Source organism: Xiphophorus couchianus, chromosome 9 (genome assembly GCF_001444195.1).
Source record: "Xiphophorus couchianus chromosome 9, X_couchianus-1.0, whole genome shotgun sequence".
NCBI lineage: Eukaryota > Metazoa > Chordata > Actinopteri > Cyprinodontiformes > Poeciliidae > Xiphophorus > Xiphophorus couchianus.
This window is the reverse complement of record NC_040236.1, coordinates 4,575,121-4,602,343: the sequence shown is the minus strand read 5'-3', so window position 1 is coordinate 4,602,343 and position 27,223 is coordinate 4,575,121. Positions and strand designations below refer to the sequence as shown.

General features: G+C 39.6%; 1 protein-coding gene and 1 long non-coding RNA gene across 2 annotated transcripts; one reads left to right on the top strand and one right to left on the bottom strand.

Moving 5' to 3' along the window:
• Positions 1–4,820: 4,820 nt before the first annotated feature.
• Positions 4,821–9,875, bottom strand: LOC114150355 (MAP/microtubule affinity-regulating kinase 3-like). The gene is made up of 2 exons (XM_028026710.1): positions 9,638–9,875; positions 4,821–5,356 (listed from the first exon to the last, which is right to left on the bottom strand). The coding sequence occupies exon 2, from the start codon at positions 5,323–5,325 to the stop codon at positions 5,011–5,013; it is 315 nt and encodes a 104-aa protein (XP_027882511.1). The 5' UTR covers positions 5,326–5,356; positions 9,638–9,875; the 3' UTR covers positions 4,821–5,010.
• Positions 9,876–10,142: 267 nt separating this feature from the next.
• On the top strand, positions 10,143–13,186 carry LOC114150487 (uncharacterized). Its single transcript, XR_003596758.1, has 2 exons — positions 10,143–10,249; positions 12,936–13,186. It is a non-coding gene; the product is annotated as an uncharacterized LOC114150487 (long non-coding RNA).
• Positions 13,187–27,223: the final 14,037 nt, after the last annotated feature.

The following is a 27,223-nucleotide window of genomic DNA, read 5'->3' as shown; positions in this document are numbered from 1 at the left end:
TATTCCTGGTCCTCTTGGCTGGGAGTTTCACTTCAGTAACACTGTCCCTGGTCTTCTTGGCAGGGAGCTCCTTTTCAGCAAGAGTGTCCTTACTCCTCTTGGCTGGGGGCTCCTCTTTAGCAACAGTGTCCCTGGTCCTCTTTCCGTTTATGCCAGTCACAGATGTCGCATGAGTCACGTCCTCTTTCGAACCTACCTGATCGCTAGGCTTTAATGGTGTGTCATCCTCCTTCGCAGCATCCACCTTCTTTGGAATTCTAATGGCGCGGCAAAAAGTCACTAAATTTCTCCAACCTGCCAGAGGTTGTGGCGAGGCACTGATAGGAATTGAGTCCTCTGGACGCAAAATGGGCTCTTCCGGTTTGTCAAAGCTGGAAGGAAGCACTGTACCAGAACTAAGCTTTAATGGTGGGTTGTCCTCCTTCGCAGCATCCACCTTCTGTGTAATGCTCCTGGCGTGCCCAGAAGGTAAAGAAGCCCCGTCCTCTTCCAAACCTACCTGATGGTGTTGCGAGGTACCAATAGGTCTGGAGTTCTCTGGACGCAAAATGGGCTCTTCCTCTTTGTCAAGTCCAGACGTGAATTCAAGTGAAGTACAAGGAGCCGTGTCTTCTTCAGGCTTCTCAGTTACCCCAATGTCTTTTATGTATTTGAAATTTGGGGGAAGAATCTCAAGAATCTCAGAGCGCAGCGACGCAGCACTGCCACGGTCCACAGCGGAGCTCAGCTGATCAAGCTTCGAATTGAGATGTTTCAATGACTGTTCAAGCACTCCTATGCCCCACAGGAATTTAATGTTTGGTGCAAGGACCTGGACAACCCGAAGTCTGGAATTAAAATCATCCTGGTCTTCATTATTAGCCTCGTCTTCACTGGAGCTGGTAGTAGAGCTACCGCTGGAGCTAGTAGTAGAGCTACCACTGGAGCTAGTAGTAGAGCTACCACTGGAGCTGATAGTACAGGCATTACCTACCTCATCTTCACTGGAGGTGGTAGTAGAGCTACCGCTGGAGCTGGTAGCACAGTCCACAGACTGCGGAGGTGAACTACACCTCAACCCCTCTCCATAGTCTTCAGAAACCATGTCGGTTTCATTTGACCACACCTTACCGTGTTCCTTACCATTGTCTGGAAGTCCCTCCAACTTTGGGGATCCATCTGCTGGAAGCGCCATGGTCTGAGCTGCAAAGGAAAAAACAAAGCAAAAAAAGCTATAATTCAGGATCTAGACCTTCACAAAAGTCCAAAGCAATGTTTTGAGGGAACTAAAATCCCAACAATACAATAACCCAGGTTTGTGAATGTGTTTGTTTTCTTGAATATATTTAATTAACAATATTATTGCTATGCCATTGTATTTGATTATACAATAAAGACGGGAATTAAGAATCTAAATAAACAGGCCGACATAAGTGGCCTTTCCTCCGTTTCCAGGGGCTCCCTCCTACAAAAATAAAACTGTTTATTTGGTTTAGAAATCCATATCCAGTGTTAAAATGGCCATTATATTTTGTCTGGAGATAAGCCAGACAAAATAATTAAAATAATAATCTGCATCCCTTATGTGTGCATGATGCCTCAAAGTCTTATTATCACATGTTAATATTACTCCAAATGGCTCAGTTATGGTTGAAGGTAGTGTTATGAAATTTATTACATCAGTCTGAAGATCATGGCTGCACACAACCCAGCAAGAAACTCAGATGAATGTTCACACAATAATTTTTCTCCAAATGCTTCTTTCAATATTACCATCTCCATGGAGACAAAATACATCAACAATGGATTCTCTAAAAGTAATCTTCTCAAACTAAAATAAAATGTTTTCCAATCACCACACCACTATTAATATTGCTGACTCTTTCTGAAAACGTAATCAGCGTGAAAATATATTACAGCTCCAAATATGCAAATGACCAACACAGCATTTCATAAACAACTAATTATTCAAAACTCCTCTTTCTTAGAAAAATAAAACTAAACAATAATAAGTTTAAACCTAAACTACTTAGAAATAGTTCAGGAGAAATATATATCTAAAAACTTTTCTAATATTCAAGCATTAAGGTTTTATTTCAAGCAGCGTATCCAAGGAGACCAAATGTGTTTTTGAGGCATTTTCTGAAACCTGGACCAGACACTGAGTCTTATTCCAAAGATCTGAATAAATCAAAACCGATCTTCTAAAACCAGAAGTAACTTTTTAAACCACATAAGCAGTGTTAAACCCCCACATTCTCACCAAAAAATGTTAACTAACGAATTAATCACAACCGGATTCACTGAAACCGAGATCAATGTGTTTCTAATGAATTTTAACATTCACTGTTAACATTCAACTAACTTCTGAAAATGATACGTCACTAAAATGCAATGGAGCAAAACACTGGTTTTTCTGGTCTTGAGTAATTACAATAAACTAAATAATTGAGTTACTTTGTGAAATCAACAGGTACACATTGATTGTTCTTTAAAGATTTTTTCTAAGAATAAAGTTGTGTGTTATTTATTCAATGTATCCATGGAGACTACAAACATTTTTCAAAAAGCTGGTTCCAAAACGTTTTTCAAACCAAAACAACTCCAGTCAGCATTACTGACATTTTCCAGAATTTCAAATAACTAGCATATAAATCACAAAACAAATTCAATTAACTCACAAATAAGTTGCACCCCAAAAATGCTAATTATATTTTCCTAGACAGAGAGTTTTAATTTCCAAAAACTGAACACCAAAGTCATCAAAGCTGACTTTAACCAACTCAAATAATGTTTTTTTATTCTTTTAAAATCAGTTCACCCATGTAATAAAACTAAACGCATATATTAAAGTCTATCATTAGATGGGAGGCACATGTTTGAAAAGTGTTTCTTAATTTTTTATTGAAGTCATTTTAAATAATATCACCAAGGTATCCATGGAAACTAAATGTTTTTCTGGGCTTTTTTTTTTAAATGAACAAAGAACCATCCAGTTTACCAAAAATTGGACACCAAAGTCATCAAAGCTGATTTTTTTTTTTTTTTTACAAAGAAATCATTATTTTCTTTGTTAAAATCAGCTTTAATTGATGATAACTACTGTATGTCTATACACGATTCATTGCCTACTAATGTTTTATCATTAACAAACACAAACTTATAATGCTTATTACTGGGGCGACAGTGGTAGGAGTTTGCCCTGCAATGGTCCGCCTGTCATTGTGTCCTTGAGCAAGACACTTCTCCCACCTTTAGCTGGAGTTTATTGTTGGCATGACATAACATCGGTGGCTACAATCCATTAGCTTATTATCTTCAGTGTGTGAACGTGTGCATGAATGGAAATTTTATGTAAAGCGTCTTCGAGTGTCCTAATAAACCGCTAGTCTGATGTGATTACCATGGAAACCAAGTATGTTTGTCAGGGCATTTTTCAAAAACACAAAAAACAAAAGTAAAGGCCAAGAATTGGACAGAAATCTTATTGTTTGTTTTTCTTCAAACCAGCATAACAATTTTTCTCAAACACTAGTGTTCATATCCCAGACATTTATCCATAAATGTCAATAAGCTAACACATAAGTCACAAAACAATTTAAATTAACTCACAAATTTGTTTCATCCCACAAATGCAAGAGACCTATTAAAGCTATATGCTTTAAAGAAGTCATCAAAATTTCAAAGAATTGGACACCAAAGTCATCAAACCTGATACTCTTAGATTAAATATCATTTTTGTTTTTTCAAATCAATTCATGTTTCCTGGCTATGCTAAAAATAATAACAATAATAAAAAACAGATCAACATGTCCCTTTCTTGAAAAAATAATGAAATTAAACAATTACAGTATAGACTATTATAAAGGTAAATACTATTTTTTTGAATGTGTTTTAAAAATAATGTTAAATATTTAACGTATTTCACTTAGTGTATCCATGGAAACTGAGTGTTTGTCGTGGCATTTTTCAAAAAATAACGGTCAAAACCCATGCTAATTTTCCAGAAATTTTACGTTAATTTAACTAATTTGACTATAATTAAGTAAAATACATATATTTATTAAATCACTACACCCGTTTAACATTCCTGACATTTCCAGCGAAATTCAGTTAAGAAAAAGCCTCATTAGTTAAGAACGATCTATGCTAGCAAAGAATGCTACTTGTCTTTTTTTTTCTACAGCAGTCAGTATTTCTTTAAAACACACACAAACACAAAATAAACTAAACAAGTCACTGATATCTTAGTAACAATTTGCTTTCGTTTATTAAAAATAATAGAAGAATGATTTTAACCTTCCAGCTGGTCACCCTGTTGGTCCTCCTCCTCCTTCTTCTGGTCAGGAACCGTCTGTCGCAGGTTTGTTATCCACGGGTTTCTTCAGCAAGTGCGTATTTCAGCAAGCGCTTCTTTAACAAGTTTTTCACAGCAGACTTTTCAACAAGCTCAAACCGTCCGAGGCTGTAAAGGCTCCTTCAGGCGTCTCTCTCAAAAGTCCCGTCGCAAAGGGGAAAGAACTCAGAAGGTCAGCGTCATTTATAGGCTTGAGGACGCTAACGTCGTTTCCATGACATTCATTGACGAACGCACGCACTGGTGCGTCAGAGAAATCGGACTACAAATAATGCAGGTGTCGCGTTGTCTTGTTCATCACTCCGTATGCTGCCACCTACTGGCCAACCAGTCTAAGTTCACAATGACATTTTTGAAACTTACACGACTGATGTGACATAATATTTCTGCTTTCATTATTAACTATGTCAGTTTCGGACCTTCAAATGGTGAAAACTTCTCTCTGTCGTAAAGCATGGTTTGGAAGAAAAATTTAAATTCAAAATTCAATTCAAAAATACTTTATTGATCCAAAACAGGGGTCACCAACACGGTGCCCGCGGGAACCCGGTTGCCCCAGGGGACAAAAAGGAGACATTTGGAAACTGCTACTTGGATGATTGTACAGCTTAAATACCTCTGAATATAGATTTGATTTAGATTTTTTTTTTAACTTATCTTTTAAGTCATTTTGTTCATAGTTTTAAGTCGTTGGCTATTTTGGAAGCAATGTTCTTGAAAGCGATGGACGACCCGGATATCCTTTTGAAGCGGACGCCGTTCAGGGAGAGACGGGGGAGCTTGCAGACCTCCATCTCCCACTGGACCAGGTTCTCGGCCCGCCCGTCGCCATGGACGCAGAGGAGCAGGAAACTCTCTTGCTGTTCGTAGTCGCAGTTGTTGGCGTCGAGCACCTTGCGGATCTCCCTCATGATGTCGCAGGGCTCCATGGAGCTGGTGGTTCTCATATTCCAAGTGAATCTGAGGGAGCGGGGCTTACCGTCTTTCATTTCCCCTTTCTGATCCCCAGGTACATGGCGACTGTGGGGAGAAAGACACGGAGGAGAGCTTGGCTTAGAATAAATTAAAATCCTGCTGGGATTGTTTGCAACAAATCTTTCACAGAAGTGACTTTTTGTTTCTTTTAGGGGCGGAGGTGAATGAAACTATAAAGTCTAATAAAGCTGAAGTTTTTCATACTGTGACCTGAGCTGCTCTGAGCTCAGTTTATCTTTATGTCACATTTAGGTTGCAGCACAAAGCTGTGGAGCCTTTAACTAGACAAAATGTAGTCAACAGTCATTACAGCTTTTTTTATTTTTTGCTTGTGAAACCAACTTGTCTTTTATTCCAGTTTAATGGTAAAGTTAAATCTTGTTTTAATAATAATAAAAAACAGTTTTAAATAATCTATTACCATATTTACTCGTTACTTTTACTACATTTTGTCTGTGACTTCCAAACTGAGAAAGGGGAAGTAAAAGAAAGTAAAACAGACTGAAGCCATCTCTGAAAAACCCAGAATATCACTGCAACATTAAGATTTGATTCACTGTACATAAATACATTTTTAAAAAGTTCTTTAACTGTCGATAAGATGTTTGAAACATAAACTAGTGATGGGTCCGGTAACACCGATGCGTCTGCGCATGTGTCAAGCTCATAGACCAAAATCAGCGTCGGTGCGCGTATTGTTTTCAGCAAGTCACGTGACCGATACAGGAACTGTTTCGAAATGACACTGGTGCGCCAAACTGTTTATATATGGAAGCCAATCTGTCAACGGGATGCATTTGCCAAAATAATTCTTGATCTTTTACGGTACAGCGTCAACAATGGAGCCTCAAGGCAAACGAAAGGTTTGGTAGTATGGGGCCATTTTAATCTTACGTCAGAAAATAAGGTATTGGTTCTCACTTCGTAGTTGTTTCATCCGGTTCTTTTCAGTTTCTACTCGATCTATCTGAATCCAAATTCAGCTGAAACCGACTCTTAGTTTACTTTTATATTATGTTCTGCAGGTTAAGTTTTGCATGTTTCTCCTTTGATATTATACATTTCATAATTTTATTCTTAAATTACCCTCCATAAATAAAAATCTTTAGGCAGAAAAAAGGGAAATAAAGACAATCCCGCTATAAATAAATACAAAAAAGACATTTCCAGCAAAACACATCCATAAAGATCTGCGTACAAAATATAAAAGAAAAAATGTAAGTTATGTGAACAATATACAGTGTCACTAAAATCTGTTTTATTTAAATAAATTCACCTCCTCAATGCTGAGGCATAGGGCATCAGAATGAAGTCACAGATACACCTGGATAAACTCAGGTATACAGCCAGTCTACAAATTACTCAGCTGATTTTTATCAATTATTTCATATAAATGTTTTGTTTACTTCATTTTTTCTACAGCAGAAGTTGTGTCAAAAAAACGGAACAGACTAAATTTCAAAATTTTAGAAAACCCTTTTTTTTTTTTACCGAAAATTTGTGGGGAAAAACAACAACAAAAAAAACCCAGTCCACCAGCATCCTCATTCCAAACACGATCGCTTTAATTTTCATCACTTGGTTCATGTTCACATTACTTATTGACTGTATCGAAGAATATCAAATATATTTTGATTTTAACTGAAGATATGACATTATACAATATATAATATACGATGAAATTAAATGACTTAAATCTTATTGTACAGTCATGGCCAAATGTTTTGAGAATGATTCAAATGTTAATATTTACAAAGTCTACTGCTTCAGTTTTTATAACGGCAATTTGCATATACTCCAGAATGTTATAAAGAGTGATCAGCGTGACAGCAATTAATTGCAAAGTCAATATTTGCCTAGAAAATGAACTTTATCCCCCAAAACACATTTCAACTTCATTGCAGCCCTGCCTTAAAAGGACCAGCTAACATTGTTTCAGTGATTGCTCCATTAACACAGGTGTGGGTGGTGATGAGGACAGGGCTGGAGATCAATCTGTCATGATTAAGTAAGAATGACACCACTGGACACTTTAAAAAGAGGCTGGTGCTTGGCATCATTGTTTCTCTTCTGTGAACCATGGTTACCCCGAAAGAAACACGTGCAGTCATCATTGCACTGCACAAAAATGGCCTAACAGGAAAGAGAATCACAGCTAGAAAGATTGCACCTCAGTCAACAATCTATCACATCATCAAGAACTTCAAGGAGAGAGGTTCCATTGTTGCCAGAAAGGCTCCAGGGCGCCCAAGAAAGACCAGCAAGCGCCAGGACCGTCTCTTAAAAGTATTTCAGCTGCGGGATCGGGCTACCAGCAGTGCAGAGCTTGCTCAGGAATGGCAGCAGGCAGGTGTGAGTGCATCTACACGCACTGTGAGGCGGAGACTCTTGGAGCAAAGCCTGGTCTCAAGGAGGGCAGCAAAGAAGCCACTTCTCTCCAGGAAAAACATCAGGGACAGACTGATATTCTGCAAAAGGTACAGGGAGTGGACTGCTGAGGACTGGGGTAAAGTCATTTTCTCTGATGAATCCCCTTTCCGATTGTTTGGGACATCTGGAAAACAGCTTGTTCGGAGAAGACGAGGTGAGCGCTACCACCAGTCTTGTCTCATGCCAACTGTAAAGCATCCTGAAACCATTCATGTGTGGGGTTGCTTCTCAGCCAAGGGAGTCGGCTCTCTCACAGTCTTACCTAAAAACACAGCCATGAATAAAGAATGGTACCAGAATGTCCTCCGAGAGCAACTTCTCCCAACCGTCCAAGAGCAGTTTGGTGATGAACAATGGCTTTTCCAGCATGATGGAGCACCTTGCCACAAAGCAAAGGTGATATCTAACTGGCTCAGGGAACAAAACATAGAGATTTTGGGTCCATGGCCTGGAAACTCCCCTGATCTTAATCCCATTGAAAACTTGTGGTCAATCATCAAGAGACGGGTGGACAAACGAAAACCTAGGAATTCTGACAAAATGCAAGCATTGATTGTGCAAGAATGAACTGCTATCAGTCAGGATTTGGTCCAGAAATTGATTGAGAGCATGCCAGGGAGAATTACAGAGGTCCTGAAGAAGAGGGGTCAACACTGCAAATATTGACTTGCTGCATTAACTCATTCTAACTGTCATTACTGTTGCTCATAATATGATTGCAATTGTATTTCTGTATGTGATGACAACATCTGACATACACACATGAAAACCAGAGGGCAGCAGATCATGTGAAAATATAATATTTGTGTCATTCTCAATACTTTTGGCCATGACTGTATAGACTAGGTCATCAAATCAGTCTGTGAACTGCGTTGCCTGTAGGGATTTTTAATGTCCAGCAGGTGTCAGTATTCAGTGACACAGTATTGACGCGGTATCAATACAGTTTTGCTTTGGGTCAAAACGATACATGACGCCTCATTTACCCATCACTAACATAAACATCTTCATACCTGACAATTGGAGATTAAAAACTTATTTCTGATAGGAAATGACAACAGCACCTCAAAAGATAATGTAAGAATTTCAGAGTAACTAAACTATTTATAACATTCCTCAATAATCAATAAAAAAATATTGACTGACTTTAAAGCAGTCAAACTTTTTTAAATCTATTTTTATTTCTGATCAGCTCTTTCCATGTTTCCTCATGTAGCAGAAGCTCCACGTCTTCTTACTAATTTATAAGATCAAAGGGATTCCTTCAAAACATGTATTTTACATAACAGCATAAAATCTTTTTGTAACTTCAGTATTCTACTGTATATTAGTTTTATTTAAAATAAATCTATTTTGTGTCATTTTGATTTGAAACCCCAGTAATTATTGGCTTAACATTTAAATCTATTTATTTAGTAAATAACACAAAGAAATTCTGGTCGTTTCTTCTTCTCTGGCTTTACAAACCAGAGAAGAAACAAGCAAAAAAAAACAACAAAAAAAAACATTTCTACTTTTCATATCCATTTTTCTTTTAAATTACCAAAATTTGACATTTTAAAATAGTTTTTACTAAAAAGCTCCACCGCTTTCTGGGTTTTTCATAGATCATGTAAAGGAATATTTTTGGAGAATCTCAACAGAAACCGGAGACATTTCAGCAGAATTAAAGCAGACTTTGAATCTTCAGCTAGCATGCAGCGTTAGCAGAGCGGCACGTCACACAGCCATGCAACCGCAGCAACAAAGCTGCAACAACACACTGCTGCAACTCCTACACACTCGGGGCAAAGCAGCGCGGGCCTGACGCTACATGGGAAGCGGTGTGTGTGTGTGTGTGTGTGTGTGTGGGCGTGTGTGTGTGTGTGTGTTGGGGGGCAGCAGGTATAAGCTCACCTTGAGCCCTCAAGTCTCCCGTTTCTCTCAAACTCGGTTGAGACTCTGAGGCGCCGTGAGAAAATTCACACGGGGAGTCAGAGGAGAAGAAAACAACAAAACAGATTGTGGATTGTGCACAACACAAATCATTTCTCATCAATTTCAGTGAATGGAAGAGAAAAGAAAAGAGAAATAAAGTGTGTGACGGAATACGTTAGCGACGGTGTGAGCCACCACCAACACGTCACTGAGCAGTGACGTGCGAGGTGTGAACCGGAAGGAAAACATGATGTCTACCAGGTGAGGGCAAGTACACCCAAGTACACCTCGCTGCAGCAAGGACGTAGCAATACAACAAATGGCAAAGGGTAAATCTCCAGGCCTAGATGGGTTAACCACTGAATTTTATACTTTCTTTTGGAAAGATTTACGAAAACTATTATTTGAGGCCCTGCTGGAATGCATTTCAAACAATAGTCTCTCTCCCACCATGAAACGAGGTCTGATTACGCTGATTTTACTTCCGGTTCACACCTCGCTGTTTGCTGGCGCTGCACGCCAGCCGCGTACTAATGCGCTCTTGAATGATGCGCTTAACGACGCACTAATCGCTGATCGATCCTTCTTGTGGTAAGAAGCTTCTCACACCCTTAATGTCTGTTAGCCTAGCCTTAGCTAAAAAAAAAGTTGGTTTCACAATGGGAAAAAAACGATTCATCAAATTGTGCATATTTTTCAAATCAAGCAAAAAGAACTGAATAACTTTTGATTCGTTGTTATTAATTTTGCCGTAGAAAAACCCCAACAAAGCTCCTATTTGCTGTTTGTCCATGGACAAACTCCTCAACAGTCACCTGGGAAAAAACTGAGAAGGAGGCTCTGTGGGAGGAGAGCAAAGCGCTTACTGGCGAGTCAAAGCATCTGAATTTATTAGGTCTCTATATGACGATTAACATAAATCATTAAAAAAAAAATTATTTTCCATTCATCCATTTCTATCTAAGGGGAACACACTCACACCTAGGGAGAATTTGGAGTGACCAATGAACTCTTACCTTGTTGTCATGTTTTTGGAATGTGGGAGGAAACCGGAGTACCCGGAGGAAACCCACGCATGCACAGGGAGAACATGCAAACTCCATGCAGTAAGGCTGGGAAGCGAACCCACAACCTTCCGACTGCAAGGCAACAACCTTACGGACTGAGCCACTTTGCAGCCCGCTATAGAATGGCGCTACTATTAATATATCTCTTAGCATTTTGACGTCACCGCCGTTCTCGACTGACTACGTAGGAGAAGCATCCGGGGTCTTTCGTCACCGGGTGGTCATCATCCGGGCCTTTTCACGTCACTTCCGTTGAAAACAACACCACGTGCGTTGCCCATGAACCAGAGGTGTGACCAAGTCACTGTGTTGCAAGTCTCAAGTAAGTCTCAAGTCTTTGTCCTCAAGTCCGAGTCAAGTCTCAAGTAAAGACAGGCAAAAGTCGAGTCAAGTCTCAAGTCAGGAACCTTTAATTTCAAGTCATTTCGAGTCGTTTTTATTTTATTAATTTTTTTATAATTTGCAATTATACATAAAATTCAAATAATAGACCATTTGTTCGTTTTAAAATATGTATTTATCTCAAATGATAGAACATGTGTAGCTGAACACAAAGTATAAAGAACATTTTTAAATTGGACCACTTTATTGCCCAGTTCTGTTAAACTTGATATTCAATAAAAAAAGACGAAAATGCTGACATTTCCACAGCACAATACAAAGAACCATAACAGCAGTTTTTTCCTCTTTTCTCTGACCTGTCAAAATAATATATTGTCAATATAATTTCCCAACGTAGATGTCTTCAAACACAACAACCATCCTTAGATGATACTAGACCCGGCTCATCATCATGATGGGACAGAGAGACTCTGTTCCCTGTGTTCAGGTCCAGAATCTGCTTTCTGTTCCGGAGCCCCGCTCACTATCCACCGGCTTCCTGAGCTAACACGGTGCACATTATTTGTGGAGGCATTTGAAGGACCGGATTTATGGTAAATAATCACCAATTTAACCCGGAGTACACATGCTAACACGAAGTTAGCTAAAGTCAACTATCTTACAGCAAAAGAAAAGCGCCACCTACCGATCTTTGTGAAGCTTCAAATGCCGGACAAAGTTGGACGTCGTGGCATCTCCATCCGATATTCTCTTCTTGCATGTTTTACAAGTTGCAGTTCGTTTTTTAGTCGAAAGTTCATAACCTACGTAGCCAAAAGAAATTACTCGCGGAAGCATATTCGAGCGGTTATTTCGTATTTCGTTCCCTGAGCTCTGCAGCTTTGCCGCGGTTTTTTAAACGTCCAAATCCTGTTAATTTGATTGGTTGTACTGCAGCTACGTACACATACATACATAAGGAGAGAGGAAAACCATAGTGACGGTCTGCGCATATTGATGCGGAATGAGTGACATTAATTAATGACGCCACTTTATAAATAATGTGTTTTAAATTTTAAGACTTTGAGTAAAAAATATCAAGTCTTTTCAAGTAAACAGCTTCAAGTCGAGTCAAGTCCCAAGTCAATGGCATGAAAGTCAAAGTCAAGTCCGAGTCTTTGAGCATTTTTTCAAGTCAAGTCTCAAGTCGTGATTTTAACGACTCGAGTCTGACTCGAGTCCAAGTCATGTGACTCGAGTCCCCACCTCTGCCATGAACGCAGTAGCTGTCACTTCCAGCGGGATTAAAAGCAGCATTTATTTGACGTATAAATGCAGACTGGTTGAAGCTAGTTTGAACCAAAAAGTCAAGCTTCGGAGAAGGTAGGGGTTGAGTTTGTAGCGGCTATTTTGCTTGCCAAACGGAACCACCGGTCAAGGAAACCGGTGTCGCTTGAATTAGCTCATGTCCTCAAATCTCCAAACACGTTCAACGTTCACCTTTCAAGGGTTTTGTGAAAATAGCTCATGCTAACAAACGCTTTGCACCTCGTTATGCTCCTGAAGTAATTTGTGAAATGCAATTAAATAACATTACATTGTAAGAAACTGAGACTTGGAAGCTAACGTTAACTTGAGGCAGCAAACGCTGACTGCAAACCCGGCCGCTTCATCTGACGTCCACCACCAACACGTCACTGCTCAGTGACGTGTTGGTGGTGGCTCACACCGTCGCTAACGTATTCCGTCACACACTTTATTTCTCTTTTCTTTTCTCTTCCATTCACTGAAATTGATGAGAAATGATTTGTGTTGTGCACAATCCACAATCTGTTTTGTTGTTTTCTTCTCCTCTGACTCCCCGTGTGAATTTTCTCACGGCGCTTCAGAGTCTCAACCGAGTTTGAGAGAAACGGGAGACTTGAGGGCTCAAGGTGAGCTTATACCTGCTGCCCCCCAACACACACACACACACACGCCCACACACACACACACACACACACACACACACACACCGCTTCCCATGTAGCGTCAGGCCCGCGCTGCTTTGCCCTGAGTGTGTAGGAGTTGCAGCAGTGTGTTGTTGCAGCTTTGTTGCTGCGGTTGCATGGCTGTGTGACGTGCCGCTCTGCTAACGCTGCATGCTAGCTGAAGATTCAAAGTCTGCTTTAATTCTGCTGAAATGTCTCCGGTTTCTGTTGAGATTCTCCAAAAATATTCCTTTACATGATCTATGAAAAACCCAGAAAGCGGTGGAACTTTTTAGTAAAAACTATTTTAAAATGTCAAATTTTGGTAATTTAAAAGAAAAATGGATATGAAAAGTAGAAATGTTTTTTTTTGTTGTTTTTTTTTGCTTGTTTCTTCTCTGGTTTGTAAAGCCAGAGAAGAAGAAACGACCAGAATTTCTTTGTGTTATTTACTAAATAAATAGATTTAAATGTTAAGCCAATAATTACTGGGGTTTCAAATCAAAATGACACAAAATAGATTTATTTTAAATAAAACTAATATACAGTAGAATACTGAAGTTACAAAAAGATTTTATGCTGTTATGTAAAATACATGTTTTGAAGGAATCCCTTTGATCTTATAAATTAGTAAGAAGACGTGGAGCTTCTGCTACATGAGGAAACATGGAAAGAGCTAATCAGAAATAAAAATAGATTTAAAAAAGTTTGACTGCTTTAAAGTCAGTCAATATTTTTTTATTGATTATTGAGGAATGTTATAAATAGTTGAGTTACTTTGAAATTCTTACATTATCTTTTGAGGTGCTGTTGTCATTTCCTATCAGAAATAAGTTTTTCATCTCCAATTGTCAGGTATGAAGATGTTTATGTTAGTGATGGGTAAATGAGGCGTCATGTATCGTTTTGACCCAAAGCAAAACTGTATTGATACCGCGTCAATACTGTGTCACTGAATACTGACACCTGCTGGACATTAAAAATCCCTACAGGCAACGCAGTTCACAGACTGATTTGATGCCCTAGTCCAGTGGTTCTCAAACTTTTTTCAGTGATGTACCCCCTTAAAAATATATTTTTAGTCAAGTACCCCCTGACACGGGCAAAACATTTTTGGAATAAAAAAGAGGTACAGTGCTGTAAAATTACTGTCTGATTTGTTAAAGCCAAACAACTTATATCAGTGAACCTGACAAATACATCCATATTGCAAACATTGCATGGTTAAACAAAAAAGAAAAGCAGAAGACGGTGACCACCAGGAAGGTATAAAACCAGTCAAAACTGAAACATGCAAAACGCTTCTAATTTATATTGGTCTCTGTAATGGTACAAAATTAAATCTATACATAAATAACTAAAATGTGTTCACAGAAATAAATCTATAACTTAACTATAAATAAATTATATTTTGTTTACAAAATAAATTAACTTAATAAATAAAGATTTGCTCACAAAAAAATAAACGTTACCTCTTTTAGGATAAAAAAAAAGAAGATTGCACTTTAATCACTTTGCATTGAACATTTGATTTGATTTGAACAGTATGTAACAGGCAGTGATTTATGAACAGGAAAAAATTACTGAGTACATTTTAGTGAGAAATATGGGCTTGCACCTCACTGAGGATCTTTGTCATTCTTGGTGGCAGGGAGGCAACTGCAGTGATCAAGCTCTTCTCCAGGTACAGTCTGTTTCTTTGCTTTGTTTTGATCAGCATCATTGCTGAGAAGGAGGCCTCACATAAATATGTTCGCCCCTCCATTTCTTTGCAGAATAGGATGTGTTCACAGATGTCGTCCGTGTCAATGTATCTTACAAATGCAACAAGTTGCGCATTTCCACTCACATCTGTGGATTCATCCAGCTGCAGTGAAAATGAGTCGCCAAGTTTCCCCACAACTTGTTCGACAATGTCTGTGCCCATGTTATTTATTCTGCGGCAAACGGTGTCATTGTGATGGATTGAAATGTGGTTATTTCAGAGGCTGGCTAGTCTGATTTGTCTGAAGCAGTGGTCAAATTCAACCAGCAGGGGGAGTCTAGCGCTTGCGCTAGCTATAGTGAAGAGCACCGGAACTTCCTCCTTAGTTAATAATAACCGTTGGAGCAGAAGCACCGTGTCCAGCTCTTTTATTAAAACACTCCCCTTCTTCAGGGCATTTACATTTGGAGGCACCGCTCGGATGTTGATGGTGAGGCGCTGGAATCCTACAGCAGAGGAGAACGCCCCATATCAACCATCCCATTATCAAAACCCAGGTAGTGGAGAGTGCAGCTACAACAAGGTGACGCCCAGCCAAGAGGACTTTGTATTCTGAGGTGCAGAAAAGCTACTAGGAAACAACAGTTCTGCAGTAACTGGCAAACACTATTCTTCAGCACACTTTACCACTGACGTAGAAGAAGAAAAATATATATATACATATATGAAAAAAATGGATTCAGAAATGGACAATCTACAGTTTGAGATTAAAGGAGCCCTCTTCCAACTTACCAGTGACCAGCTGAGCGAAATATGTGATTTCCTGGGAATTTCAGGAACAAGCAAAGACAATATTACAGGCAAAAGTCGTAATATTCTTGTTTCAATGATCATCAAGTATATTGAAAGTGACGAACTGAGACAATTAGAGGATGAAGGAATGTCAGCTTTGCTGAGTTTAATGGACATGATAAAATCAGTGCAGACAGTTGTCAAAAACAGCGCAGCAGAAAAAGAAAATGAGGAGGAGGAGAAATTAAGCAGAGAACTGGAACAACTAAAACTCATAGTTCAACAGAAAGAAACTGAAATGAAAACCCTGGCAAACAAAAATACAAAGGACATTAGAACAGCGTTTGCCCAGGCTTCCCCTGCCCATGAAAACAACCTCCCATGGAGAAAAGAATTTAAGATCTCAGGTCAAATTGGCGACCCTGGACAAAAGGATAGGTTAACATTTTCCAGTTTGGCCCGCCAAATAGAAAATGGTCTTAGCAAAGGTTACCCTGAACCAGAGATAGTGGATGCTGTCATTAGGGCAATAGTACCTGGCCTACAACTGCGCAGCTACTTAGAAGGAAAGAGTGACCTGTCCCTTCCCACTCTTAGGAGAATCCTTCGTTCACATTATCAAGAGAGAAGTGCAACTGAGTTATATAAACAACTTACCACAGAAGTGCAGAGCAGCAGAGAGACAACACAGAATTTTGTGATCAGAGCAATGGACTTGCGCCAAAAAATATTGTTTGCTTCACAAGAGGCTGAGTCTGGCCTTAAGTACGATCCAGCATTAGTGCAAAGCATGTTCATGCACACGGTTCTCACAGGCCTTCAGAGTGATAACATAAAGACTGATCTCCAACCTCACTTGTTGAAATCAAGTACTTCAGATGAGCTGCTCTTAGAGGTTCTCAATACTGCCTCTGCTAATGACAAAGAGAGACAGGATAAGAAGAGAAACACCACACAAAGGTCCACCGGTGTGCACGCAGTTCAGTCTAATGATACAAATAATGAAAGGAGACATGGGGGACACCAAAATGTTGCTGCACTTCCCCCAGATGTGCTGTCTGACCTGAAAGAAATCAAAGCAGATATGGTTTTGCTCAAAGATCTCAAAACTGAAGTTGCACAAATCAGAGAATCCATTTACAACAAAGAAGATAAAACTAAATTACAACCTGATGTGTGTCAAGAAGCAGAATATGGTTTTCCCCACCACAGGGCTTATGCTACTCCACAGCTTGCTCCCTGGAGCACCGAGGGTGCAGCTGCTCATCATCAAAGAGGACCTCTGCAGGAATATCAAGGAACCTATGATCCGAGGTCAATTAGAGGAACTACTCAATTTCAACAGAGATTTGCACCACAAAGATACCCAGTGCCACGCCCCAGACCAAGGTGCCTTGCATGTCAGCAGCAGGGAGAAAATTTCTGCCAGCACTGCTACAGGTGTGGAAGCAGCGAACATTTCCAGGCTGGATGTAGAGGATATCAACGCACGCCCTCCACTGCAAGAGAACACCCTTTAAACGAAGGAAGGTTGCCCCCGAGGGACAGGGAGTAACCATGTGCACCAAAACGTCCCAAAAATGTGCCAATTGTGGAAGAATGGAAGGATCCCAAACGTTTGGACAATGTTCAGTGTGCAAAAGAGTACTTTACTGTTCCAAGGAGTGCCAGGAGAGTCATTGGCCAGAACATAAAGAGTGTAAGCCACCCACAAACACTGAAACAACTGCTGAAAACATACATCTATGCACAACTATGACAGGTAAAAAGAAAAACACACTGTCACAGAAAGACTCTACATTAGTTGACCTTGTTGGGAAGAAGTGTCTTGTTAGCTGCTATCTACAGCAGAAGAAAACACAGGCGCTCTGGGATACTGGTTCGCAGGTTTCTGCAATTGATGAAGCCTGGAAAGCGGAGAACATCCCAGATGCGAAACTTCGAGATATAGCAGAAATTGTTAACTCAGATGATCCCCTACAACTTGAGGCTGCTAATGGCACAGAAATGCCATACATAGGATGGGTAGAAGTAATGTTTAAACTAGCAGCTGGTCTTGAAGGGTTCTATGTTCCAATGCTTGTTATGAGAGGCAGCCATCTTCCCCGTCCCATAATAGGCTTTAATGTTATTGAACGTATTATTATTAACAGACACAAACAAATGAACTATGAAGAGACAGAGGAACTTTTAAAAACAGTGAACATGGCTTTCCCAAAACTAAAAAAAGGAAATGAAAAAGCTTTCATTAAAGCAGTGAGTGTGGAGCGAACAAGTGAGTACCTAGTTAACACAGCATGTCAGAGAATGACTGTACCAAGCCGTAGTACCGTCCAAGTAAAATGCAGAATAAATGTCCGACCTTTCAAAGAGGACACAACTCTAGTGTTTGAGCCAGATGAAAACCCACTGTGGCCAGAGGGACTTCAGTTTTGTGACACACTATTTCGAATACACAGAGGTGCACAGCCCAATGTTATCCTTAGTGTACAAAACCCCACTGATCGTGACATTACACTAACAAAAAGAACAGTTATAGGCACAGCACAGTCAGTTACATCTGTGTATCCATTCAGCCTAAACGACGATTCACATTTGTCTGCTTCTGTAAATCAGATTCAGACCCACCATACCAAAGATGACGCTTCCACAGAACCCTGGGATCCACCGATTGATCTCAGTCACCTGAATGAGATTCAAAGACAGATCGTACGTGAGATGTTAAGAGAGGAGTCAGATTCTTTCTCCCTATCAGATAGTGATATTGGCTGTATAGAGAAACTACAGTTAAAAATTAAACTGAAAGATTCTGAACCGGTTGCTCGTACCTACATGTCTGTTCCTAAACCCTTGTACGATGAAATGAAGAACCACCTAACTGATTTGATTGTGCAAGGATGGATTGAGAAATCTCACTCATCCTATGCTTCCCCCATTGTTTGTGTCAGGAAAAAGTGTGGTTCGTTGCGTTTGTGCATCGACTACAGAGAACTAAATCGGAAAACTTACCCTGATCGACAGCCAATCCCCAGAGTTCAGGATATTATGGATGGACTTGGTGGAAACACCATGTTCTCACTGCTTGACCAGGGAAAGGCGTACCACCAGGGGTTCATGGCGAAAGACAGTAAGGAGTTGACAGCTTTTGTCACGCCCTGGGGCTTATATCAGTGGGCTAGGATTCCATTTGGGCTTATGAATGCCCCAGCAGCCTTCCAACGCTGCATGGAAGAGTGCCTAGAAGGGCTGCGTGACAAAATATGTGTACCATATTTAGATGATACACTAGTTTTTAGTAAAACATTTGAAAGTCATGTTAATAATGTTCGAAACGTTTTGCAAAGACTCAGACAACATGGGATAAAACTAAAACCCAGCAAATGTGAGCTGTTTAAGAATGAAGTCCGTTACCTCGGGAGGATTGTATCAGCCGAGGGAAATAAGATAGATCCTTCTGACACTGCAGCTGTCCAGGTTTTAAAAGACAAAGAACCAAAAACAGTCGGTGAGTTGAGGCAAATTTTGGGACTGTTAAGTTACTACCGTCAGTATATCAAAGATTTCTCCCGCATTGCTGCCCCTCTGTATGATCTAACTAAGGGGCCAGTTAAAGATCAGAACCAGTCGTGCTGTAAGGGGAGGAAGTCACAAAACTGCAGGAATGCAAAAGTAGTGCCATCCCACACTCCAATTGAGTGGACAGACAGTCACCAACAAGTTCTTGAGCAACTGATAAATTGTCTGACTCAGCCACCCATATTGGCATTTCCAGATTTTTCTCTCCCATTCGTTCTTCATACAGACGCATCCAGTAAAGGCCTTGGAGCCGTACTGTATCAAAAACAAAACGGAAAATTGCGCGTCATTGCATATGGATCGCGAACACTGTCAGCACCAGAAAAAAATTATAATCTTCATTCAGGCAAATTAGAATTTCTTGCTCTTAAATGGGCTATCACAGAGAAATTTTGCGATTATTTATACTATGCCCCCTTTTTCACCGTTTACAGTGACAACAACCCTCTAACTTATGTGTTATCAACTGCAAAGCTGAATGCCACAGGGAGTAGATGGGTTGCAGAGCTCGCCGACTTTAATTTCACAGTTAAATATCGTCCGGGCAAAGAAAACATTGATGCTGATAGCTTGTCTCGGATGCCACTGGATGTAGAGAACTTGATGGCTGAGTGCACAGAGGAGATGTCTTATGATGCTGTAGGAGCGACTGTAATGGCAGTAGAGACACAGTTCGAGCCAAATGCCTCCTGGTCAATGCCTACCTCTATTTGCAGTATGCTAGACACTCAGGGGAACTCTGTTTCATTAGCCCCAGCAGCTATACAACAAGACCAAAAAGATGATTTACTTACTGGGGTGGTGTTGCAGTCCAAATTGTCTGGAGTGAGACCCCCACGACATGAGCTAAACAGGCTTGGGCCACAGGGTCGGTGTTTAGTAAGGGAATGGGATAAATTGGAGTTGGATGAATCTGGGGTGCTTTGGAGAAAGACTGCCCACAGGAAGCAATTGGTTCTTCCAGAACAACACAAAGCAAGGGTCCTAAATGACCTACATGATCAGATGGGCCATCAGGGCACTGATAGGACAGTATCATTGATCAGGGATCGTTTTTTTTGGCCCTACATGCGGCGCGAAATAGAACAGTATGTAATGAGATGTACCTGTCTGAAACAGAAAAGACCTAGCCGTGAGACAAGGGCTCCCCTTGTAAACATAGTCACCACACAGCCCTTTGAACTTGTGTCAGTGGACTTTCTCCATCTAGATAGGTGTAAAGGTGGCTATGAATACATATTAGTGATTGTGGACCATTTCACACGATTCGCACAGGCATACCCTACAACATCAAAATCTGGAAAGACAGTAGCTAACAAAATATTCAATGATTATGCACTAAGATTTGGGTTCCCAGCACGGATCCACCATGACCAAGGTGGCGAGTTTGAAAACCAACTTTTCTCTCAGCTCTCCAAATATTGCAGTATGGCAGGATCAAAGACTTCCCCATACCACCCTCAGGGAAATGGTCAAGTCGAACGCTTTAATCGGACACTGATTCAGATGCTCAAAACCCTCACAGACAGGGACAAGACAAACTGGAAAGACTCTCTGAATAAACTTGTCTTTGCCTACAACTGCACACGCACAGAGGTGACAGGATTCTCACCATTTTATCTGTTATATGGCCGCTCCCCAAAACTACCCATTGACTTGTTGTTCGGCCTACCAGCAGAAACCGGTAACCAGGATCACCATGCTTATGTTGAACAGTGGAAAGAAAGGATGCAGCAGGCGTATGCCATTGCACAAGAAAATGTGCAGAAATCTGCCCAAAGAAACAAAAGAATCTATAATGCAAAAGTAAGGAGCTCAATGTTGTTTCCAGGAGACCGGGTGCTAGTGAGGAATTTGACTCCTCGTGGTGGTCCTGGTAAACTCAGGAATTATTGGGAGGATGTCATACATACCGTTGTTCGCCAAGTGGGAAAAGATGTCCCAGTGTATGAACTAAGACCTGAACATGGGAAAGGAAGATGTAGAACACTTCACAGGAATCACATCTTGCCTTGCGATCACTTACCACTGGAAACTAGGACAAACAGACCTGTAAAGAATAAAAGAAAAGCTACAGCAAAAGAGGACACTAGGGAGGAATGTGAGGAAGAGGACGATGAAGATGATTATTATCCCATGAACTTATTTCATTCATCAATTCAGCCAGCGACATCAGCAAGTGAGGCACCTGTAGCTACACCTGATTCTTCTGAACCAGCACCAATGGAGCGCGCATTGGAAGCTCACCAGCTTGACTTTGATTCTGAACATCAGTCAGGAAACCAGGTGATTCAAACTCAACACTCACCTGATACTGGTGCAGCGACATCCATGACCCCAACTGATCACACTTGTTGCTCTTCTGAATGTGAAATGGACATAAGACCACATCGACCACAAAGACTGCGTCGGCCCCCAAAGACACTAAAATATGATAAAATGGGTTCTCCATCGTGTTACAGTATTGCTGCACTTCCCTCTTATGCAAGACTTCCAACTTGGATGCATCCTGTACAGCTATGCAACAACCAGCACCTTTACTTGTATGGACTGTAAAATGAAATATGTGGACTTTTTCCAAATGTGGCACTTAAGAAGTGATAAGGAAAACAGACTGGTTTTGAGGATGCTTAAGGCACCAGAAGTGAGGACATTATAAACTTGCTTATATGATTTGTAAGAAATACTGTGAACTGACTTACGTGGAAATTTAAAATTTCAATGTTCTTTAGCAGTGTTCGTGAAGCTTTTCTAAGTTTTTCGAGTGACAAAATGTGACTCAAAAAAATTGTATGTTTCATAACTCCAGGTTTGTAAGACTCATTGTAGAACCGCCCTTATAAAAGTATTTCATGATGTTGAGGACAACATCTAACTTTGAGGGGGAGTATGTGATGGATTGAAATGTGGTTATTTCAGAGGCTGGCTAGTCTGATTTGTCTGAAGCAGTGGTCAAATTCAACCAGCAGGGGGAGTCTAGCGCTTGCGCTAGCTATAGTGAAGAGCACCGGAACTTCCTCCTTAGTTAATAATAACCGTTGGAGCAGAAGCACCGTGTCCAGCTCTTTTATTAAAACACTCCCCTTCTTCAGGGCATTTACATCATTAGACAGAGGCACAGTTTTTAATGTATCCGCTGATTTTTTGTCCAGCATAGTTTCCACCAATACAACAGCAGCGGGGAGCAGTAGGTCTTCCGCTATGGTGAACGGTTTTTTGGCTTTAGCAACGAGCAAAGACACCGCGTAAGAAGCCTCCAGGGCTTTGGCTGATGTAGTGGAGGCTTTTCGCATTGTGGCTTGGGATGACTTGAACTCAGAAAGTTTTCTCCTGAAGAACTCTGGTGACTTACCAACGTGACATCCATGTTTTGTGGTGAGATGCCGCTGGAGGTGTTCCGGCTTCATGCTAGCGTTGGCTAATTTCTCCCCGCAAAAAAAACATAGTGCCTGGGGGGGGAGGGGGTCAGAGATCGTGGACGTAAATCCCATTAAACCATACTTTTCCATGTACGTTCTGTACTTCGTCGGCTCTGGTTTTGCCTTCTTTTTCACTTTATCTGTACTTTCAGCAGCATTGCTGCTACGCTTTAGCCACGTCTCCATAGTTACAGTGTAATCATGATAACGACAGGTCGTTGACGAGTGCCCTGGGTCCGTGGGTCAAACTAACTTGGTGGGGGGGTCCTTTTTATTTTAAAGGATATTGAAACTAAATACTGAATATAAAATTCAGTACATTTATATTTTATCGAACTTTTTACAAAATAATTTTTCCCAAGACTTATTATGAGGAGCCTACTGATTTTTTAAAGATATTTTGAAAAGCTTCACGTACCCCCTGCAGTACCTCCACGTACCCCCAGGGGTACACGTACCCCCATTTGAGAACCACTGCCCTAGTCTATACAATAAGATTTAAGTCATTTAATTTCATCGTATATTGTATAATGTCATATCTTCAGTTAAAATCAAAATATATTTGATATTCTTCGATACAGTAAATAAGTAATGTGAACATGAACCAAGTGATGAAAATGAAAGCGATCGTGTTTGGAATGAGGATGCTTGTGGACTGGGGTTTTTTTGTTGTTGTTTTTTCCCACTAATTTTCATTAAAAAAAAAAAAAAAAAGTTTTTCTAAAATTTAGAAATTTAGTCTGTTCCGTTTTTTTGACACAACTTCTCCTGCTGTAGAAAAAATGAAGTAAACAAAACATTTATATGAAATAATTGATAAAAATCAGCTGAGTAATTTGTAGACTGGCTGTATACCTGAGTTTATCCAGGTGTATCTGTGACTTCATTCTGATGCCCTATGCCTCAGCATTGAGGAGGTGAATTTATTTAAATAAAACAGATTTTAGTGACACTGTATATTGTTCACATAACTTACATTTTTTCTTTTATATTTTGTACGCAGATCTTTATGGATGTGTTTTGCTGGAAATGTCTTTTTTGTATTTATTTATAGCGGGATTGTCTTTATTTCCCTTTTTTCTGCCTAAAGATTTTTATTTATGGAGGGTAATTTAAGAATAAAATTATGAAATGTATAATTTCAAAGGAGAAACATATGCAAAACGTCTTTTATTTTGTTTTTTTCTCTCTCCGAAGAGTTTTTGCGGCGCTAATGGCTCGTATTTTTTTTGACAGTAGGCAGACAGGAAGGAGGGTGGAAGACATGCGACAAAGGTCGTCCAGTTTTCAGGAAGAAGACTCACTTTGCTTGGCTGGATGGTAAGGACCTTTGACTTTTTTCACCTAAAACATTGATTTCAACTACATGAAATCAATTTTTCAGTAACAGGTGAGATCAACTGGGGAAAATTTTCAAAAACATTCAAGGCAGAAAACCGGATTCCTTTTGCGGTTGTAACGTGTTTTTCCTGCCACCGGTAAAATAAAGACTGTGGGCTTCACCGGCGATGGAAGACGAGGAGAGTACCCTGGTTACTACTGTGATGGCCGACCTGGACACTGCACTGACTGTCAATACTGAATGCAAGGAGAATATTAGTTGCTTTCCACTGTCTTTCACACATTTCAGTTGTCACACATTGTTAGTTTTTTTTTTTGTGACATGCCATTTGAAATCATTTCTGCTAAAGAATATTTGCTTTTTGACTTGTGCAGTCATCCTTTTTAATAATGTGCTCTTTCAATATTATTTACATTTTTGAATGTTCCTTTTGTTGTAGCTCAGTTGATTTACATTATTTAGTTTTCATAGAAATGGTGCCGTTTCCACACAAAGTTACAATGTGGCTGTAATTTGTTGGAGAGAGTAGAACCAATAATGTAGTTGTAAATATATTGTAGCAGCGTTGTTTAACAATAGGATGACCTTGTTTTAAAAATTTTAAATGCAAGCAAAGCTAATAACTTGCAATATTTTATATGTGTAAATACAATGTTTCCTACACTTTTAGAACAATGACTGGAATCAATACAAATTTTCTTTACAAACCTGACATACAGCCAAGTTGTTTATGTTTTAACAGAATCAACTGTTGGGGTTTTTTGTAATAAAGTAAGCACATACAGAAACATATTGTTCAGTTACAAAGTCATAATACAAACATAACATTAAAGGTATCCTGAGCCGGACTTGATGAAGGGAGATGAGCCCGGCGCCGTTAGGTTGGGATGGAGACACATGATCAGGTGATTGGCTGAGCAGGTGAGATGAAGACAGTTATATTTAGAAATTACACATCGGTTTAATTTATGTAACCAGTGACTTTATTCAAAAAGGTTTTCATATAGAAAAAAGATCATTCTCTCTGGCAGTTACCAGCGCAGTGTCTACTGCCGGGGTCCGAGTCCCAAAGATTATTTCTTGTCAAATAAACTTTCTAAAACCTACTTTCTGTGTGAGTCTTTCCAGGTTGAAGCTGCATTTAAAGTTTTAAATTAATCCCTTTGGGTTTTGCAACAATTGGATATTTAAGGTCTTTATTTTATGAATCGATTGCAATTGGTAGAATTGATATGGGATTTCTAAATGGAATAGTGGGACACCAATCAGTTTACTGGTTGAGCTGGAGTCCTTATAGCAAAAGTTTCCAATGAGACTTTATGGTAAAGAAGGATAATAGTTGAGCCAGGTCACCTGCAACCAAAAATATTCTAGTTTTCGGAATGGCACTTGTTAGAAGTTCAGATGTCCTTTGGTTTGTTTGTAAATTATATTCATAATGTGAATAATAAGAAAAATATTTGGCTAATAAGCAACAAAAGTGCACTGTGAATGGACGTACTAAGTTGGCCAAAATTGTTGACTAAATGTTTTACAGACCAAACCTCTTTTCCATCTAGTTCTTATTTAATAATCCATAGGCTATTATAGTTTAGATTGTAACTTATTTATTTTAAGAGTACCATTCACAACATCAAAATATATTATTTAAACTTCATGTGTTTATATCTGTTTTCTTAATCTGCGATGGACTGGCGATCTGTCCAGAGTCAGCAGCCCTCATGACCCACTATAGGGATAATTCATAATAATTAATGGATGGATAAATGTGCTCTTAATGTAATGTACATTTGTCTCCAAAATATTGATTTGATTCATGTTTTATTACTTTTGTTTGAGATAGATTGGGTGTAAGGATAGATAAATACATCTCCATAATGTTTCCTTATTGTTGCTTATTCTAGATTGTTTGTTACTAATATAATTTTAAATAAAGATTTAATACAGATTTGAAAATAAAAAAGTGACTTACCACGTGACAGACATACCACGTGACATATCACGTTTTGTAGCCATTTCTTTACTATTTAATTTGTATTTTTAATGTTGAAAGTCTTCTTGGGTGTTTTAAAAGGCGTTGGCAAATAAAATACGTTATTATTAGTATAATTATTATAACACGGTCGGTACAGGAAATAGTGTCACTAGCGCCCCCTTCATTTCCGGAATGAAATAGTCACATTTCCATATAAGGTATGAGACTGACAGTGGTCCGTCCCCGCCCCTTTCTGTTTGCTGCAGCGAGGTCCTTCTCGTTTGTGGCCATTTTCACGTGTCTGAGGCGCTAATGTAAAAACTGAGTTTAAGTTAAATAAAAGTGCTATGTAAGTCAGACAGTTTAAACTGTAATTCTGCTTCAAGGAAGTTCATTTTAAAGTCAAAATATAGATAAAATAATAATTTAAAAAAATGTCTGGCATGTAGCAAATCGTCCCTGTCCTACGAAATGTCCTTCGTCTTTTTTGTGCCAAAAGTGGGACAAAAAAACACCTGCTGGCCAAAACATAGGGTTTTGGCCAGCAGGTGCCAGTATTGCTCTGCAGTAGGGTCATTCGGAACCTGTGAAAAAGAGCCGTCATCATCAGAGCCTCAGGATGTTGCTGTGAGCTCATCAAATACAAAACCAGACCCCAAGGAGAAAAGTCCTGAGAACCTTGACATTTGGTACAAAAATGATCCAAAGACAGAATCAGGTATATGGAAAGTAATGACAAAAGACTTAAAAAGTTATCCTAAGTGGAAAAGTTGCATGACGTTTATAGATGAATTTAGCAAAGTTCACCAAGTTGAAGAAAAATAAAAACTCTATTACAGTTCAGTAAATTGTAAAGTAATATGAATTATTTTTATGATAAATAATACTATCCTTTAAGCCATTTAAGTATTCTGATGACTAGTATAATCACAGCTAAGCCCACATTTATTTATACCTCTTTATATTTGGAATTGTTTTCATTCAGCCAAGATATTTGTTTCTGATGAGTTGGGTATCTCAGAAAAGATCAAACGACTTCAAAGGAGTATTAGATTAATAAACGCTGAACATATGTATTTTTATCCAGATTTTAGTACCATTGTGTCAATAATTCAATTTGGTATTGTGGAAACTATGTAGTTTTCTCAATGATATAAAAAAGTTGTTGGGCGTGCCGTGGTGGCGTAGGGGTTAGCGCGACCCCTATTTGGAGGCCTTGAGTCCTCGACGCGTCCGTCCCGGACCCGACGACATTTGCCGCATGTCTTCCCCCCTCTCCTTCCCTGTTTCCTGTCAGCCTACTGTCATATAAGGGACAGTAGAGCCCACAAAAGACCCCCTGGAGGGGAAAAAAAAGTTGTTATAAGTATTGCAGTAATTATACAACCGTACATCCAT